The sequence below is a fragment of the Panthera leo genome, chromosome E1 (assembly GCF_018350215.1).
Source record: "Panthera leo isolate Ple1 chromosome E1, P.leo_Ple1_pat1.1, whole genome shotgun sequence".
Classification (NCBI taxonomy): domain Eukaryota; kingdom Metazoa; phylum Chordata; class Mammalia; order Carnivora; family Felidae; genus Panthera; species Panthera leo.
In genome coordinates, this window is record NC_056692.1 from 17,023,796 (window position 1) to 17,042,335 (window position 18,540).

At 38.9% G+C, this 18,540-nt stretch overlaps 1 protein-coding gene across 7 annotated transcripts in view; it reads left to right on the top strand.

The window, feature by feature from the left end:
• SSH2 (slingshot protein phosphatase 2) overlaps positions 1 to 18,540 on the top strand; it is a 255,835-nt gene that overhangs the window by 204,191 nt on the left and 33,104 nt on the right. For 5 of the 7 annotated variants that reach the window (XM_042916298.1, XM_042916301.1, XM_042916302.1 and 2 more), the window contains 5 exons: positions 3,707 to 3,775; positions 4,569 to 4,634; positions 9,414 to 9,608; positions 13,266 to 13,359; positions 13,974 to 14,102. In XM_042916298.1, coding sequence (XP_042772232.1) covers positions 3,707 to 3,775; positions 4,569 to 4,634; positions 9,414 to 9,608; positions 13,266 to 13,359; positions 13,974 to 14,102 — 553 coding nt within the window. Of the gene's footprint in view, positions 1 to 3,706; positions 3,776 to 4,568; positions 4,635 to 6,716; positions 7,108 to 9,413; positions 9,609 to 13,265; positions 13,360 to 13,973; positions 14,103 to 18,540 lie in introns of those variants that run through there. The other 2 variants (XM_042916299.1, XM_042916305.1) reach the window with 2 other exon arrangements.

An 18,540-nucleotide genomic window follows, 5' to 3' on the forward strand; every position in this document is an offset into this window, starting at 1 on the left:
ATTTCCTTTGGTTCTTCCTGATTCTTCTCTTAGAAACCCCATAAAACAGGAACTGGGATTGCGTGGAAACTTATACTTGAGTCTTCCCCTAGGGATCCAAGGCAACAACTTCAGATTCTCCTGACTCAGCATGTGAGAAATGAGCTGTGTAATCTTATCTCTTTTACTTTGTTCCAAATGTTCCCAGAAATCATAAAGAATGCTTATTAATATGGGTGCCCAATAATTTATCCTCAGTGAATTTCATCTGTCTTCAGTAATGGTCCTGCCTGAATCACATCTGACTAACAAAAGAAAATTTTATTTTATGGAAGACAGAATGTAATGTGAAAAGCTATAGAAACTAGTTTTCATTCTGTTTGGTAACCTCAGTATTATGAATTCCCATCTTCTGTTTGATTAATCTCCTTGGATAATAAAAAAAAGTGCTGCCCACTTCAGAATACTGGCACTCAGGTAATCTAGTATCATTTCTAGCTCAACTGCTGTTGAAGGAATTTGTATCATTTTATATCAGAGAATATAAAAAGTTCATGTTTCAAAATAGCACTAAACCAAAGTAGAACCGATTGTTTATGACAGACATATCTTCCCAAATAGTCCCCAAGATATGATATGCCAATTCATTTAGCCTGTTTACAAGTTCTTTCAGTATTGTGTTATATTTTAAGGAAGACATTTTTATTTAATATGAAATTGTCAAACTGGTTTCCATACAACACCCAGTGCTCATCCCAAAAGGTGCCTTCCTCAATGCCCATCACCCACCCTCCCCTCCCTCCCACCCCCCATCAACCCTCAGTTTATTCTCAGTTTTTAAGAGTCCCTTATGGTTTGGCTCTCTCCCTCTCTTTTTTTTTTCCTTCCCCTCCCCCATGGTCTTCTGTTAAGTTTCTCAGGATCCACATAAGAGTGAAAACATAACAAATATTTAATATACAGTGTAACCTTGGTTTCCAAATTGCATTGAATATATTTCAAATTATAAAATAATAGAGCTTTTTGGTGTCATTTTGTAATTTTCCTTTGAACCCCCAACACCTTGAAATGTCTGGTACAAATAGGCACTCGATAAATATTTGTTGAATGGGATGAGTACTAAAATAAGTACCTATACTCTAAAGGAGAAAAATCTCATGAAACTCAAGGTAAACTAGATAAAAAATACTAGGTGTGCCTAATTCAGGCCTGTCTTTCCTATCATGTGAAAAAGCTATTTCTTAATGTAAAGAAGGAGCCTGGCCTGAATATAAGCTGAAAATGTGATGTTTGATTCCTACATATCACTGCCTCTTGTCCAAAGTTTAACTGGTGTTTGATCACAAGCTCATATATCACACTCTTTTAGACCTCTGCATCCTCTTCTGTAGTTACTTAATGTCAAGATTTGTCACTAGGCTATAAACGTTTTGTGTTTATACCCAAACTATACTTGTTGCTGAGAACCTGGCTAGGCACTCACTTCAAAAAGAAAAAGAAAAGAAGGAAAAAGGAACTACTCTGAAAATAACCCCACTCCATCTGAGGACACCATTTTCAAAACAAGTTTTACTTGTGCTCATCTCATCTTCTCAATGAAAATAGTGGTAGAGTTGTCTTCCTCCCCCCTGGACTCTAGCATGATAGCTGTGTGTCTGGAGTTCAGGCCCAGCCTTCCAATGTGGATAAGCTGTTGCAATCTTGATTTGACTCTCCTGAACTCTGGAATCATTAGTGGAGGGAGCACTGAGTAACACAGACCAGCAAGCACAGTGCAAAGCATTAGACACAGCCCACCTAGGGAATGGCCTTGGTCAGCCCTGCACTGACTCCCAACAGTCAAAGCTTGATATTCTTCATGTTGTTTTCACTGCATTTTTGTGATGTTTCCTGTCTCTCCATGCCCCCACTTTCAGTTGTATTAGAACACTCACCAAAAATTCATACTCAGCATTTGTTTTATGTGACTATTCATATGTATTGTTTCACTTTAAATACTTAAAATATTTATGATAACTCTATGAAAGTAGGTTTTGTTACCTGCATTTTAAGATGAAGGAATTAAGACAGAGAGGGTAAATAACTTACCAAAAAGAATTGAAATACCGAAGGAGATCAAATCCAGATATTTTGATACAGTGTAAGTGTTTTGTTATGTTTTGGTACTGTGATACACATTTTTAGTGTGTTATTTAATCTTCAAAAGAAGGTGTTTTTGGTTTTATAGATGAGAAAACTGGAGCACAAAGCAATTAAATAATTTGCCTAAAATTATACAGTTAGTGCCAGAATCTAGGTTCCAGAGCCCATGTGACTCCAGAGCCCGTGCTCTCAACCATAATTTGCTGTTCTGCCTCCCATGTGTACGGTTCCTTCTATACCATGCTGCTCTTCTAGATACATTGGCAGGGAGAGGGCGTCAAAGCCTTTGGGAGACTGGATGGAAGGGGAAATTGGCTTATGGCAACCTTAAGGAGAGAAAGTGGCAGAGGTCCGGGGAAGACTACAGAGAAGTGGTGCAATAGAGACACAATTGAGAACCCATGGCTTTCTTTCTTTTTTTTTTTTTTAATTTTTTCTTTTTTTACATTTTATTTTTTTGAGAGAGAGAGACAGAGAGACCGAGCACAAGTGGGGGAGAGGCAGAGAGAGAGGGAGACACAGAATCAGAAGCAGGTTCCAGGCCCTCAGCTGTCAGCACAGAGCCCAACATGGGGCTCAAACTCACAAACTGTGAGATCATGACCTGAGCCAGAGTCGGATACTTAGCCAACTGGGCCACCCAGGCACCCTGAGAACCTATGGCTTTCTATCCCAACCTATTCCCTTAACTTAAAGCTAATTTCCTCCCTGAGTTAATATGTGACTTAAATAGGATTTCAGTATACTAGGGCTGTCCTTTTGTTGGTTTGTTAACATTCCTATTCGCTCTGCATCTCAGCAGTGCTGGTCTAGTTCAGTGCACTGTCACCAGGCTCTGTTTTATTTAAGTTGCATTGTGTCTATTTTTTCTCTCTAACTTGATCACAAACCATTAACAATTACTTTTTTACATATTTTAATTCCCTTTCTCTTTTAGACAATTGAATGTGTTCTGATGTTTAGTAAATCTACATAAACTTCAGAATTAAATTTGAGCAAATTATATATTCAGAGGTCTTCAGCAACCAGCAGTAGTTCTTGGCATTAGAAAAAATTTTGGAGGGTGCCTGGGTGGCTCAGTCAGTTAAGCATCCAGCTTCAGCTCAGGTCATGATCTCACAGTTCATGGGTTCGAGCCCCTTGTCAGGCTCTATACTCACAGGTCAGAGCCTGGAGCCTGCTTCAGATTCTCTCTCTCTCTCTCTCTCTCTGCCCCCCCCCCAAAATAAATATTAAAAGAAATTTTTTTGTTGTTGTGTTAGGTGCTGTGACTTTGGGGTGAAACCTGCCAATCACAAGTCAGCATGTGGATTTTTAGACAGTGGCCACTTTCGAGATTGCAATACAAGTTGCTCAGTCAATAAGTTTTCTTTGTTAAATATGTAAGGACCTAATAACCACCTGTTTGATACAGCTCCAGAGCACATGCATTAGGTTGATAGTAATATGATAGAGATTCCTCCACTCCTAACACGCCAGAATTTAGAGCTGAGGGGCTTTATCTTTTGTGTTGAAAGAGTTAATAAAGAACTGCTTCCTAGAATAATAGGCATTATTAACCTGTGGACTGTTTCTTGTCTTGCAGCAGCACTTGTACCATGGGCTTAGTCCTGCCTCTCTGGAGTGACACCCTAATTCATTTGGATGGTGATGGGTAAGAGCTTTCCCTTTTTATTCTCCTACAGAAAGCCAAGGGATGGGTTCCATCTTAGTGCCCATTCATTCAGCTGAATGGGAGGCCCAGTGTGCCCAAGTAAACTGTCATGTCAGCAACTCAGTGAGTCCTTTTAAACTTCTGTTTTGTAAAGTGGAGTAAAAATATAACTTGCCAGGGCCTCTCACTTCTGTTCTTCTAGGCTGGCTACAGTAAGAATCCAAACAAAGAAAAACTAGTTTGTTGGCTCACTCTTTCATCTGAGCATGTGGGACTGTTGCAATGCTCTCCCAGAGGATGATATGTTCTGTTTCAAATAACCTCTTGCTGCCTCTGCCAGCTGTCAGCCTACAGTATAACCCCTTTCCTGTGCCAATTCCTTCCAGTGACCCTCCACCCCCACCTCCTGGTGTTTTTAGAATGTGTCCCCAAGAGACCAAGATGTTTGCTCCAGTTTATAAAACCCAGGTCAGGTTTGCTAAGAACCCACAAGACTTCCAAATAGAAATATACAGCAGAACAGTTTGTCTGTAGCTACAGCTGGGAAACTATATGTAATTTCCTAACTCCAGTGTGGGAGTCCATTCGTTTTGCTTGGTAGATAAAATCAGACAATTTGTTGAAGCTTTTCAGTCAAGCTTTTCAAGTCAACTATACTCCAGTTAACTTCTACATGAACCTGGTGATTTCTTCTACCAAGCCAGCAGTTGTGAGCCTGGGAAATGACCTCAAAAACTCAAAACTGAAATAACCTACTCTCATTTGTGGATTTTTGTCTCATTTTTTTCCTTAGTGGGTTCAGTGTATCAACGGATAACAGAGTGCACATATTCAAACCTGTATCTGTACAGGCAATGTGGTAAGAGGACTTTTAATGTCTCTATGAACGTTTTTAAATATAGTATTAGGGCAATATTTTGTGAATAGCAGTATTTGAAATAGCACAGTTCTCTATGAAAATGCTATATGATCTGTTTGTGTGTTTAAGATTTTGTGTGATCTGTTCGTGTGGTCCTCATAGTTAAAGATGACCTAAGAGTTCAGTTTTCAAATTCTCATAGTGGAAGGCCTTAAGCATTGGTAAACAAGTAAAATTCAGAGATGTTCTTAGACTCTGGAAGACACTTAATGGATCAGATTGCCAATTGGAACAGAGTTTTACAGGGACACATTGACTTAAGTTAGTAACAGTCTAGAGCCAAATCTACAACATTGCAGTACTACAATGCATTAGTGTTGAATTTCTTAAGGTAATCAGGGATATTATTGATGGAGTTATAGGTAGATAAGTTTCCATTTAAATTGCTGGTGACTGTTTGCAAGACTACATAATACAAATAAAGCCTACACATTATAGTTGTCAATAAACATCAGCTAGTGTGCTGATGCTTTGGAGCTACTTAACTATGTGTCAGACAGCGTGCTTTATGTGGATTATATCTAGTCATCACACCAACTCCCCAATATAATATTAGTGGCTCCTTTTTATGGATGAGAAAACTGAGGTTTTGGAAAGGTTACATAACTGGCCTGAGAGTATCTCTTCTATTTAAACAGAATCGACTCTTACTTATTCTCGATTATGTAGAAAAATGATCTCATATAACTAGGGAATGGTGTGACTCTAAGATTTAGTCTATCCCTGAGTTCAGGGATTTGAATTTTAGTTTCTCATTCAGCTGCCTGTTCTGTAGTAGAAGTCCCCCTGAGGAACAGAATGGACAGAATGAAAGCCAACAGGAAATAAAGGAGCCTGAAAAAAGATTCCAGAGAGCTCATTTGCCCCTGAATAACAGGATTGATAGACTTGAGCTGGATAAAACAGAGTCAAATGAGCTTAAGAGTCACCATTTCATGCAGTAATTGAGGTAGAACAGAGTTATGTGTTTAAGCCAGATTTTTAGATTTAGGGCACGTTTCACAGATAAATCTCTCATGGAAAACTTACCTTCTCTGACGAAGACTCCTTTAAAGGCAATTGACCTATATCTGTTCCTAGGTCTCAAGTAAAACCAAACAGCGTAAGTCCCAAAAATGACAGTGTTTTTAGTTATATTTTGAAAAGGAGTACAAAGCAGTCTTAATTCATAAGACAGTGAAGATTCAAGTAATAACCTAGTTCAATCTGGGATGTTCTAAAGCAAATTGACTAGTCCTACTTCTGTTAGCTCATTGTAGAATAAAGTTTTTGGTGTACCACATGGGGAGTAGTGAACTGAAAGTCACAGGGAAAAAAAAAAAAAATGTATGGATCAAAGCAGCATTTAGACCAGGTGTTTCCTTCATAGAGAAGGTGGTTACTGCAGCCTCCCAATCCTGTATGCAGCTAAAATAACTGAGGTGGCTAATAAGCCTTGAGTGTATTTTAGGGCACTTGCCCCAGACACTTGTGGCATATGCTTTTGAAGCACATGTTTCCTGGATAAAGAAAACATGTGTTGAATATCCTGTACATTGCACTCAGCTGGCCCTTACCTTCCAATCTATGTAATGACACTGAAATTCACTGAGAATTCTCAGAATCTGACAAACTTCTCTTGAGAATTTGGCTTACTTTGAGTAATAGAAAGCATTTTAAAAGATTCTGCAACTTTGTTTTTAGGGAAAAATTTGTTTCCCTGATAAAAATGGACTGAAGGGGCGCCTGGGTGGCGCAGTCGGTTAAGCGTCCGACTTCAGCCAGGTCACGATCTCGCGGTCCGTGAGTTCGAGCCCCGCGTCAGGCTCTGGGCTGATGGCTCGGAGCCTGGAGCCTGTTTCCGATTCTGTGTTTCCCTCTCTCTCTGCCCCTCCCCCGTTCATGCTCTGTCTCTCTCTGTCCCAAAAATAAATAAAAAACGTTGAAAAAAAAAAGTTAAAAAAAAAAAAAAAAAAAAATGGACTGAAATGTTTTTCCTTTATTAAACTGGCAACTATTTTCTTTTTTAACTTACAATATATGGGGTTGACAAGGACTTAAGGAACAGACGTTGTCATTTACTATTGGTGGAAGAATAAACTGGAACAGCCTTTCTTAAGGATGATTTGCCAATATGCCTTACCATTTTGCATGCCCTTTTAACCTAGTAATTCTTCTTCTAAGAATTTATCCTAAGGTGATAACCATGGGCGTGTACAAAAATTTTAACCATAAGTGTTGTAATAATAGCAAAAAATGGAAAACAATTTAAATGTCTGAAAAGGAGGAATTAAATTATGGTGCCTCCATGTTACTAAATATAATGCAACCATTAAGAATAATCTGGTTGATGGGACACCTAGGTGGTTTAGTTGGTTGAGTGTCCGACTTCGGCTCAGGTCATGATCTTGCGGTTTGTGAGTTCAAGCCCTGTGTCGGGCTCTGTGCTGACAGCTCAGAGCCTGGAGCCTGCTTCTGATTCTGTGTCTCCCTCTCTCTCTGCTCTTTCCCCACTCGCACTCTGTCTTTCAAAAAATAAATATTTTTGAAAATTAAAAAAGAATCTGGTTGAAGAATATTGACATAGACGTTGGTAAGAAGGTACAAAGTGAAATCAAGTTAAAAGGTATATAGAATGTGATCATATCTTTATTATAGATCTATGCATAAACAAAAAAACTGAAAAGATCTATACTAAAACCTTAACAGTGGTTATTTCTAGGTGGCCAGATTATAGGCTATTTCTGCCTTATACTTAAGATCCCTAAATTTTCTAAAGTTAACATGGATCACTTCTGTTTTGAGGCAAAATTTTAGAAGTAAGATGTAAATAGATTGCCTATAGAATTTTCTTATACTGCCCTCTTCCCACAGGAGACCAGCATTAGCTAACAGCTAATAAGACATTTCTTTTAGCAAATACTGTGCTCCAACCATAAACTAGACATTCTTTTAGGTACTTGAAATATGTCAGTAAACAAAATGTAGAAAGATCCCTGCTTTTATGTAACTGACTTCCTAGCATTTCTGGCTTTAGCTTTTCCCAAGCATATAACCAAAAAGGTACTTTTCAAATAAAAAAATAAAAGTTAAAAAAAAAGGTACTTTTCAGTTTTGTTTACCCTTGGGTTCCTAAGTTCAGAGTCAGAGATTTAATTAGTCTTCGTATAACCAGAGCTATTCTTAGAAAGTAGCTCAAGCATATGAATAAATGGTTTAAAGAGACTGGGAAACTTACGCAGCAAGAATGATAAATGTCATTATGGGAATACAAGCTGGTGCAACCACTCTGGAAAACAGTATGGAGGTTCCTCAAAAAACTAAAAATAGAACTACCCTACGACCCAGCAATTGCACTACCAGGCATTTATCCAAGGGATACAGGTGTGCTGTTTCTTTTTTTTTTTTTTTTTTTTTTTTTTTTTTTTTTTTTTTTTAATTTTTTTTTTTTAATGTTTTATTTATTTTTGAGACAGAGAGAGACAGAGCATGAACGGGGGAGGGGCAGAGAGAGAGGGAGACACAGAATCGGAAGCAAGCTCCAGGCTCTGAGCCATCAGCCCAGAGCCTGACGCGGGGCTCGAACTCACGGACCGCGAGATCGTGACCTGAGCTGAAGTCGGACGCTTAACCGACTGAGCCACCCAGGTGCCCCTGGGTGTGCTGTTTCAAAGGGACACATGCACCCCCATGTTTATAGCAGCACCATCAACAATAGCCAAAGTATGGAAAGAGCCCAAATGTCCATCAATGGATGAATGGATAAAGAAGATGTGGTATGTTAGAGTATTACTCGGCAATCAAAAAGAATGAAATCTTGCCATTTGCAACTATGTGGATGGAACTGGAGGGTATTATGCTAAGTGAAATTAGTCAATCAGAGAAAGAAACATCATATGATTTCACTCATATGAGGACTTTAAGAGACAAAACAGATGAACATAAGGGAAACAAATAATATAAAAAACAGGGAGGGAGACAACACAGAAGAGACTCATAAATATGGAGAACAAACTGAGGGTTACTGGAGGGGTTGTGGGAGGGGGCATGGGCTAAATGGGTAAGGGGCACTAAGGAATCTACTCCTGAAATCATTGTTGCACTATATACTAATTTGGAGTAAATTTAAAACAAAAATTAAAATTAAAAATTAAAAAAAGTAAAAAATAAAGGTTCTAACACCTTAAAAAAAAAAAAAAAAAAAAGAATGATAAATGTCATTAGATTAGTCCTTCCTGGGCATGAAAGGACATGTCCTCAAGGCTTAGGGACATCTAGCTATGTGTTCTTCGTGGACCCTCTGAGAATCATAGGGAATATATGCTGTAAGATGATTCTGCACCAAAGGAAACCAATCTTTATATAGTTAATATAGTAAATGGTTGAGATCTTTAGTTCTGTAGTGACATAGTACACCCATAGATAGCATGTTCCAACCACAGGGTCATGAGCTCCATAGGTACTTGTTTTTCACTGATGGGTTGTCAGTTCTCCTACCCCCATCTCTAACCCAATCTTAATAATGCATCATATCTTTCAGCAAGAAGTATCTAGCCGAATGCTATGAATAGGTAATATAGTATAATCAGAATCAGAGAATCTTAAATTCCAGGGAATAGATTCTCCAGAGGCCAAATTCTATAGGATCTAAAAATTGAAAGAATTCTGGGTACACATGGATTATTGGCTTTTTGGTATCCCCACAGTTCTACAGTGTTTATTTCCCAATGTATCTTTCAGGTCTGCATTACAGAGTTTACACAAGGCTTGTGAGGTGGCCAGAATGCATAACTACTATCCAGGCAGTCTGTTTCTCACCTGGGTGAGTTATTACGAGAGCCATATCAACTCAGATCAGTCATCAGTCAATGAATGGAATGCTATGCAGGATGTGCAGTCCCACCGGCCCGACTCTCCAGCTCTCTTCACAGACATGTAAGTCAGTTTACTTAGGATCACGGAATTTTTCTGTACTGTGTCCAAAGTGTCGTAAGCAACATGTTCCCCCCTAATCTCTCCTCTTGGAGAATTAATCTTACCAGTGATATTAGTCATTGTCTACACTACACATCTGCCATACAAAGAACCCTATTCTTTCCATCTGCAAAGGCTTTAGGAGTTTCACTCCTGGGCACACTGGAATCTCCATATTAAAAAACTGCAATACCATAAAATCCTATTCAGATTCCACTAATTTGAAATTTGAATTTAAAGGGAGTTAGGCTGGGACGCCTGGGTGGCTTAGTCAGTTGAGCATCCAACTCTGCTCAGGTCATGATCTCACGGTCATGAGATCAAGTCCCATGTCAGGCTCCACACTCAGTGGTCGCTCAGAGTGGAGCCTGATTAAGATTCTCTCTGTCTCCCTCTGCCTGGCTCCCACGTGCTTGCTCGCTCTCTCTCTAAAATAAATTTTTTTTTTAAATAAAAAAATGTAAAGGGAGGTAGGCTGAAGTCTGCCTTTGCATTATCTGTGAAAGAAGCATTTGGTAAGCAAATTAATGACATAGAGAAGCTTTTAAAGGGATGTTTCTAATGTTTCCAGTCAATTTAAAAGACTGCCTAGGTTGTTATGCTAATTTTAAACTGATTTCTGTTCACGTTTGTCAAAAAATAATTTATAATTCAAGTGTTGGAATCAGCCCCACCTTTGCCTTTTTGGGTCTTTGTCAGGGAGATTTTATTAAATCTCCCTGGTGTACTGTTGAGTTGGATAAAGGCCTGAGGTGGAGATGATGTTTATTTCCTTTTTAGGTCTATGTGTTGAAACTTATGTGACTATTTTGGAAATTAAAAAAGGTGTTTATTTTGCTCTGAACTCATCTCAGCACTTCCAAGGTATTCTACAGCTAGGAAAAAAGAGTAGTTACTTACTGTCTGATCATATAAACCTTCACCTTCAGATTCCTAAAGTCCTATCAAAATAGTTCAGGGGGGTGGAGTTCTTTTGTTTTTTAAGCAAATGCTTAATTTAGATAATAATGTGAACTTATTTTTACTAGAAAAGCTAAAATATCCAAGAATTGTGTGAACAGATCAGTCAAAAAAGCGGTGGAAGCTCTTTTGCATAGGGTGTTACTGATAATAGGACCTCCTTTTTCATTATCCCTAATCCTTTGACGATCCCACAGTAACTGAAAAAATAAGGATTAGTCTGGCTTTCAGAATCTTGGAAAATGTTACTGATTTCATGCTTTGTAGCTGGTTGATGGGTATCAAAGGGATGGATGTCTCATCTGACTCAAAAATGGACATTCTATTTTTTTAAGTTCATTTTGAGAGAGTTGGGGGGAGGGGCAGAGAGAGAGAATCCCAAGCAGCCTCTGAGCTGTCAGCACAGAGCCCAACATAGGACGCGTACCCACGAACCACGAGATCATCACCTGAGCCAAAGTCAGACAGCCAACTGAGCCACCCAGGTGCCCCGCAAAACTGGACATTCTAAAGCAGACTTGCATGAGAGAGAGAAAACCCTTCTCATTTCTCATGATTTATTGGAGAAAATTTGGGTATTAGAGCAGAAAGAAAGAAAAGGCAAGGAAATTGGCCATTTTCTATCTATATATATCCCCAAGCAAAAAGAGTAATGTAAAGTGTAGTCCCTGGCGCATGGTAGAGGCTCATTAAATGTTAGTTCTTGGTATGTACAACATAACCCCAATTTTAAGATATATTTATATATCTGCCTTAGAAAGAGACTGAAAGCTATAGGTCAGAGTATTGATGATTATCTCTGATGCAGGGATTTTTAGTGATTTTTATTTTTCTTTGCATTTTTATGTATTTTCCAAATTTTTCTCTAGTGAAATTGAGCAAGAAATTGTGTCTGTGTTGTCATGTTTTTTCCATTCCCTCCTCCCTAAATTGACTAGAAAAGCCTAAAAAAGAATGCTGAGCATACAGGGAGAATGTGTGCCAAAATGGATTGAAGTGCTCTAGTGCAAATACAGTTTATATTTTGAAATCCAAGGAAGGGGAAGAAGGGAACATATGTGTGTAGTACCTCCAGTGTATATCAAATATTATGCCAGCCACTTCATACATGGTACCTCATTTAATCCTCAAGAATCTCATGAGGCAGATATTGTCCTCATTTTATAGAAAAGGAAACCTGCTGAGAAAAGGGAAGGAATTTGTTCAAGGTTGTACCACTGGTAAGTAGCAGGGCTCGGATTAAAACCCAGGTGTATCTGCTCCCAAACCACTCTGATCCAAGTGTTGTGAAGGATTAGGAGAAAGATTACTAAACTAGGGAATCTAACTCATGCACATAGGTGGTAAAATTTGTTTTTATCAATATTTTTTAATAAAAGACTGAAATATATAAGTTCCTACCATTAGCTGTGTCTAGGAAAAATCGTGGGGAGCATGATTAAGAATTTTAATCCTGGTCAAGACAGGGATGCCTTGATGGATAGGGAAATGGCACCAGTATTATCTGTATTCTGCAGGGCTCATGAGAAACTAAGAGTCCAAATGGTAGGGAGCCCCAAGGTTGTGAGGTCAGAGCATCCATCTTTGGAGATTACCGAAGCTATTTTTGCAGCCAGTGATAAGGCTTTAGGCAGCAAAGGCAGGCAGGATGCCTGAAGGCTTAGTCCATTTCCATCTCCAAATAAGGAGGTACAGAGCAGATACCTTCTTGAGTAGGTAAGAGGGAAAGATGAGATGGAAAGTGCTCTTTGTCAGCCTCACTCAAATTCTGCATAATATGAAGTAGTGCTTTTAGAGAGAAGCATCCAGTTACATTGAACCAATGTCTTTCTAGTAATTGGAGAGTCAGCTTCCTAGTTTAACTTCCTTTAGTTCCTGGGGTAATTTTATTTTTGAGAGTCAGAAGATTAAGGGAAGTAACATAATCCTGCAGGTAGGGTGTTAGGCTGGGCTGAGAGTGCTGGTTCAACTGCCAGGGTATGTGATCTGTGGTATGTCATTTAACCTTTCAACTGTGTTTGCTTCCTTCATCTGTAAAATGGGGATAATAATTTCACAGAGATGTTATGAGAACCTTCATGAAAAGGAATGCATTTTGGATGGAAGTCCTCTGGGTAGTTAATTCTTGGAAACCCATTTTGGAAAGAATTTGCCTCATTGAATAAGGCAGAAATCATTCTTTTGTCTTTCCTGTTTTCTAGAACGACAGCAGTGAATGATCAGCATTAGGTGGCATTTTAACCTACAGAAGACCCAGTTCCATAGTGGGTCACAGCATTGTTCTACCCAGCTTGGTATTCTAGTGCAGCAGGTGGTAGCCAGGGGTACTTGATGGAGAAGTATGGCTGTGGTTCTGTGTTAAAGTAGCATACACAGCATAGCCTATTTGTCTTTACTCCTTCATAGATGATTATGCATATATTTAAGGGCTTTTACATGTACAGCCTCTCTATACATGTTTACATTCTATACATTGTGCAAAGAAAGTTTCCTCAATTACTTTTTTTTTTTTTTTTTTTTTTACCATACCTTCAGAATATAAATTTTTGAGGGTAATAGAGGGAAGGTCTGCCAGTTGGGAAACATAATCAAATGGTATGTTCATTAAGCTAGTCAAATGCCTGCCTAAGAAAAAAATCACCATTTCTCTCTTCTCAGACCAACTGAACGTGAGCGAACAGAAAGATTAATTAAAACCAAATTAAGGGAGATAATGATGCAGAAGGATTTGGAGAATATCACATCCAAAGAGGTAAGAAACCTTGAACTCCTGTTCCAAGGCTAGCAATGGAATAGCAGGTGTGGGGTTAGAAATAGTGAATGACTGGGGCGCCTGGGTGGCGCAGTCGGTTAAGCGTCCGACTTCAGCCAGGTCACGATCTCGCGGTCCGTGAGTTTGAGCCCCGCGTCAGGCTCTGTGCTGACGGCTCAGAGCCTGGAGCCTGTTTCCGATTCTGTGTCTCCCTCTCTCTCTGCCCCTCCCCCGTTCATGCTCTGTCTCTCTCTGTCCCAAAAATAAATAAAAAAACGTTGAAAAAAAATTTAAAAAAAAAAAAAAAAAAAAAAAAAGAAATAGTGAATGACTGGGGTGCCTGGGTGACTCAGTCAGTTAAGCGTCCAACTTCGTCTCAGGTCATGATCTCACGGCTCATGGGTTCAGGCCCCGCATTGGGCTCTGTGCTGACAGCTCAGAGCCTGGAGCCTGCTTCCAATTCTGTGTCTCCCTCTCATTCTGCCCCTCCCCTGCTCGCACTCTGCCTCTCTCTCAAAAAGAAAAAAAGAAAATTTTAAAAAGAAAAAAAGAAATAGTGGTTGAAAGTACAGAGGCACTTTCCAGAGAAGTAAAATATGTCCTCTTTGTTTCAGATACGAACTGAGTTGGAAATGCAAATGGTGTGTAACTTGCGAGAATTCAAGGAATTTATAGATAATGAAATGATAGTGATCCTTGGTCAGATGGATAGTCCTACACAGATATTTGAGCATGTATTCTTGGTAAGTCTCAGGCTGCTTTAAGTGATGTGCTGAATCTAGTCCATATTATATTTAAATAAAATGTAACTTAAATTTAAAACAAAGGTAATAAATACTCAAACTTCATTACTTCCTAGTTTTTTGCTACATTTTACTGTTATCTGTGCTCTTAGATTATTTACATCTATTGTATGGTGGAAATGTTATCTAGTAGTATGCTTCTGCTCATCTCTTCCCAGTTCCTCATTCAGTGACATCAAGGATTAAAATTGACTGGTCAGGGGTTGCCTGGGTGGTTCAGTTAGTTAAGCGTCCAAGTCTTCATTTCTCAGTTCAGGTCATGATCTCCCAGTTGTGAGATTGAGCCACTCATCACCTCTGCACTGATAGCGCTGAGCCTGCTTTGGATTTTCTCTCTCCCTCTCTCTCTGCGCCTCCCCTGCTCATGTGCATGCTTTCCCTCTCTCTCTCTCAAAATAAATAAATCTTTTAAATGATGGGTGGGAGGGGCGCCTGGGTGGCTCAGTCGGTTAAGTGTACGACTTCAGCTCAGGTTATGATCTCACATGTGAGTTCAAGCCCCATGTCGGGCTCTGTACTGACAGCTCAGAGCCTGGAGCCTGCTTCCGATTCTGTGTCTCCCTCTCTCTCTGTCCATCTCCCACTCACACTCTGTCTCTTTCTCTCAAAAGTAAATAAACACTAAAAAAAATTTTTTTTAAATGGGTGGAAAAATTTAGACCAAGGAAGTAGGCAAATGCTATAAATCATGCCCTTCTTCTACCCATCGATTGTTAAGTATCTCGTCTGTTTTTCATGACAGTCAAAAGTCCAAAACGGGAGCCTGGGTGGCTCAGTCGGTTGAGCATCCAACTCTTGATTTTGGCTCAGGTCATGATCCCAGGGTCATGAGATGGAGCTTTAGGGTGGAGCCTGCTTGAGATTCTCTCTCTCTCTATCCTTCTGCTCCTCTCCCCCACTTGTGCACTGTTTCTCTCTCATTGTTTCTCTCTCTCTCTCTCTCTCTCTCAAAAAAAAAAAAAAATAGTCCATAATAGTTTTATACAATGTATCCAAATAGAATGATCCTTTGAGGTCATCACTCTTTCAAATCTGCCAAATTTGCCTAAGGTCTAATATATCTGAGCAGAGCAGGTGGGAACTACTTATAACTGAGATGCTATTGGACTTTTAAACATTTGGAACCTTATAGCCACATTTTGAGTTCCCCAAATACTTTTGTGATTGCTAAAATTTCAGTGACTTAAAATTGTTTTTTGTGGTTCCTGAACATTTAATGACCTGCGGTTAGCCCAAGGACACCTTTCTGACTGATGGATTGGGAAACCTTCTGCAATCCTAAGACCCATTTTCTTCCCAAATGTTAAGAGTTTTAGTTTTCATCTATACATGGTAGTGGGAATGAGGTTAAAAGGGTCATTAAAATCAGTGGGGAACGTCAAAACTTTGTTTTGTTTCCACTTCCCACACACTTTGACCAAAAATGCTAATAACCAGAAACTAAATTGATTTGGTTTGAATTTCACTTCCTTTCTCCGGTAAGGACATTTGTGAAATGACTAGAAGCTGAGGAACAGGAGATAAGAGGAATAAATGCACAGCAACTGGCTAAATTGGATCATCTCACCCTGAATATTCAAGAGTTTATGTCACCAAGCAGTCAGATTTTATGCCATTGAAGGCTTGTGCCCTGAATTAACTTTTTGACGCTCTGTGTGTGCTTGGAGAGTGATTCACAGTGGTGTATAGCTATGAAATTACTCATGAAAAGCTGTGAGCTGGAAAAGGAACTTTTTTTCCATTACTTTAACTTGACCAATGTGTGTTGCCATGTCTAAGTGTAGATCATACTACAAAGCTGTCATTGACCTTTCCATTTGTAAAGCACTTGACTTTGTTGTCTTTTGTGTGTACCTCCACAAGGGTTCCCTGCTGTTGTATTATTGGAAAGAATTTTTGTGTTCTCTATAGAAAACTTATGAGTCACTCATTCAAATGGATCCTGCCCCTGACTGTGTCTATGTAACATGACTAATTTTTATGAAGGGCAAGTGCCTGTAGCCAAAAATAGCTCATGTTAGAAAGTGACCAGAGCTATAAACTTGGAAGTCACTTTTCCATTAGCTTATATTTTAATACCAAAAAGGACGTAGACATGATGACTATGAAATATAATTAATATCTGACTATTCAACCTGTTTAACTTCAGGTATACTTCCCTGTGTCTCTGATGCCACCCGCTCAAGAACTACCTTCTCCTTGGCTTATTTTAGGACAAATAGAGAAAATTTAATAGTACTCTTAGCAGAAAAAACAATCCAGTTCTTCCCAGACTAGAGTCCCTAATCAAATGCATTTCAGTATTTCTACCAGTATATTGATCCTGTTATTTCGTGATTATTGGCATATTCTTCTGTCTTGGGTGTTTTTACTTATTATAAAAATGATTCATGATCATTATAGAAAGCTTAGACTGCTTATTAGTGAGCTACACAAAGTCCATTCTTTTCTATTTATTTTTTTATTGAAGTATAATTTAATTACCATACAATGTAATGTTTCAGGTGTACAACATTGTTGATTCGACAGTTTTATACATTACTCAGTGCTCACCACAATAACTGCAGTCACCATCTGTCACCATACGACATTATTACAATATTATTGACTGTATTTCCTATCCTGTACATTTTCATGTCTGTAATTTATGACTGGAAGTTTGTAACTCTTGAACTATTTTTTTAAGCTTATTAATTTATCTTGAGAGAGAGAAAATGCAAGCAGGGGAGGGGCAGAGAGAGGGGGACAGAAGATCTGAAGCAGGCTCTGTGCTGACAGTAGAGAACCTGTGGGGCTCGAACTCACAAACCATGAGATCCTGACCTGAGCCGAAGTCAGACGCTTAACCAGCTGAGCCACCCAAGTGCAGAAGTTTGTAACTCTTGATCCCCTTTATCTATTTCCCCATCCAGCTTTCCTCTGGCAACCACCAGTTCGTTCTCTGTATTTGAGTTGGGTTTTATTTGTTTGCTTTTTATATTCCACATATAAGTGAAATCATATGATACTTGTCTTTCTCTGACTTATGTCACTTAGCATGATTATTGGCATATTCTTCTGTCTTGGGTTTTTTATTCATTACAAAAATAATTCACGTTCATTGTAGAAAAGTTAGACAATTTCAGAAAGCTATAAATAACATAACATTTGCTCATCACCAAAAGAGGTAAGCACTGATATCTTTTGTTATATTAGTCTTTTTTTATTTTTTTAATATGTATCTATAGATTTTTGAAAAAGGGGAAATCTCAGCTTCACATATAATTCCATTTTCTAGGAAATGGACATGTTCTCTCCATTCTGAATATTTCTCTTATTTGGGAAAAACTTTCAACTGGAGAATTCTGAAATTTAACTCTTATGCACAAAATGGGTACATGAACACTTCTTCCCCAATGGCTTCCTCCCCTTGTTTGAACCACCATATCCTATATCCAAACCCCTGTCTCTTCTCCAGTGAGTCTGTGCTCTGCTGGCTTTTCCAGCAATTGACACGGAAAAAGGTCTTATCCAAGCTGCAAGTGGTGGTGTTAGTTTTCTGCAAAGTCATTTCATCTTGTGCTTAGCTGCCATGCCTGGAGTGCAAAGCAGATTGCGTGAAGGGAGGCAGCAGGATTTTTCCCCTCCCTTCAAAAGAATGCTCAGCTCTGCAGTGCACTGCACAGAGATGTTTATTTAGAAAGGTGTCCAGCTGGTATGGAGAAAAGTATAGAGCATAGTTTAAAGAAAACCTTCAGCAAGAAGAGAGGATTGATTGGTTGGAAGCCAGGGCATTTCCAGAAAAAGTTCTTCCACATCCTTAAGAGTGTACCACTTCTCTGAGCTGGAAGCCTTTGCCCAATCAAGTCTTAATATCAACAGCTCTCCTGGATGTTGTCCCATTGGCTGAGAAAAAGCTAAATGTGAACAGAGACCCTTTGCTGAAAGGCAGGCAGCTTTCTTAGTTGAACAAGGGAAACAGGAATATTGGACACAACCAATAATTTTGTTCATGAATAAAAAACTAGTTGATTTTTATTGCTGATTGTAATATTTTTCAATATTTGACATTACAGCTCCTTTTAAAATAATGTTTCATTTCCAAAGAAAAATTAAGCCTCAAATTGTAGTTACTTCTGTAGGTGCAGAGAAATGGAGGGTATATGAACAGATAGAACTTAAAACAGATGGGCTATTTTAATCCTTCATGATTTTGTCCCTCACCTGAAGATGTATAGCATAAACTTTTCTCGGAAGGAAAAATTAATTAGAGATGTTGTGCCTGGTTGTCTCAATAATTTGATTCACAATATTGAGGCTGTTGGTGTCGTATGATGAAGAAGATATGGACAGGATACCAATCCCTGGAGATGATATCACGTTATACTGATCCTAGCAG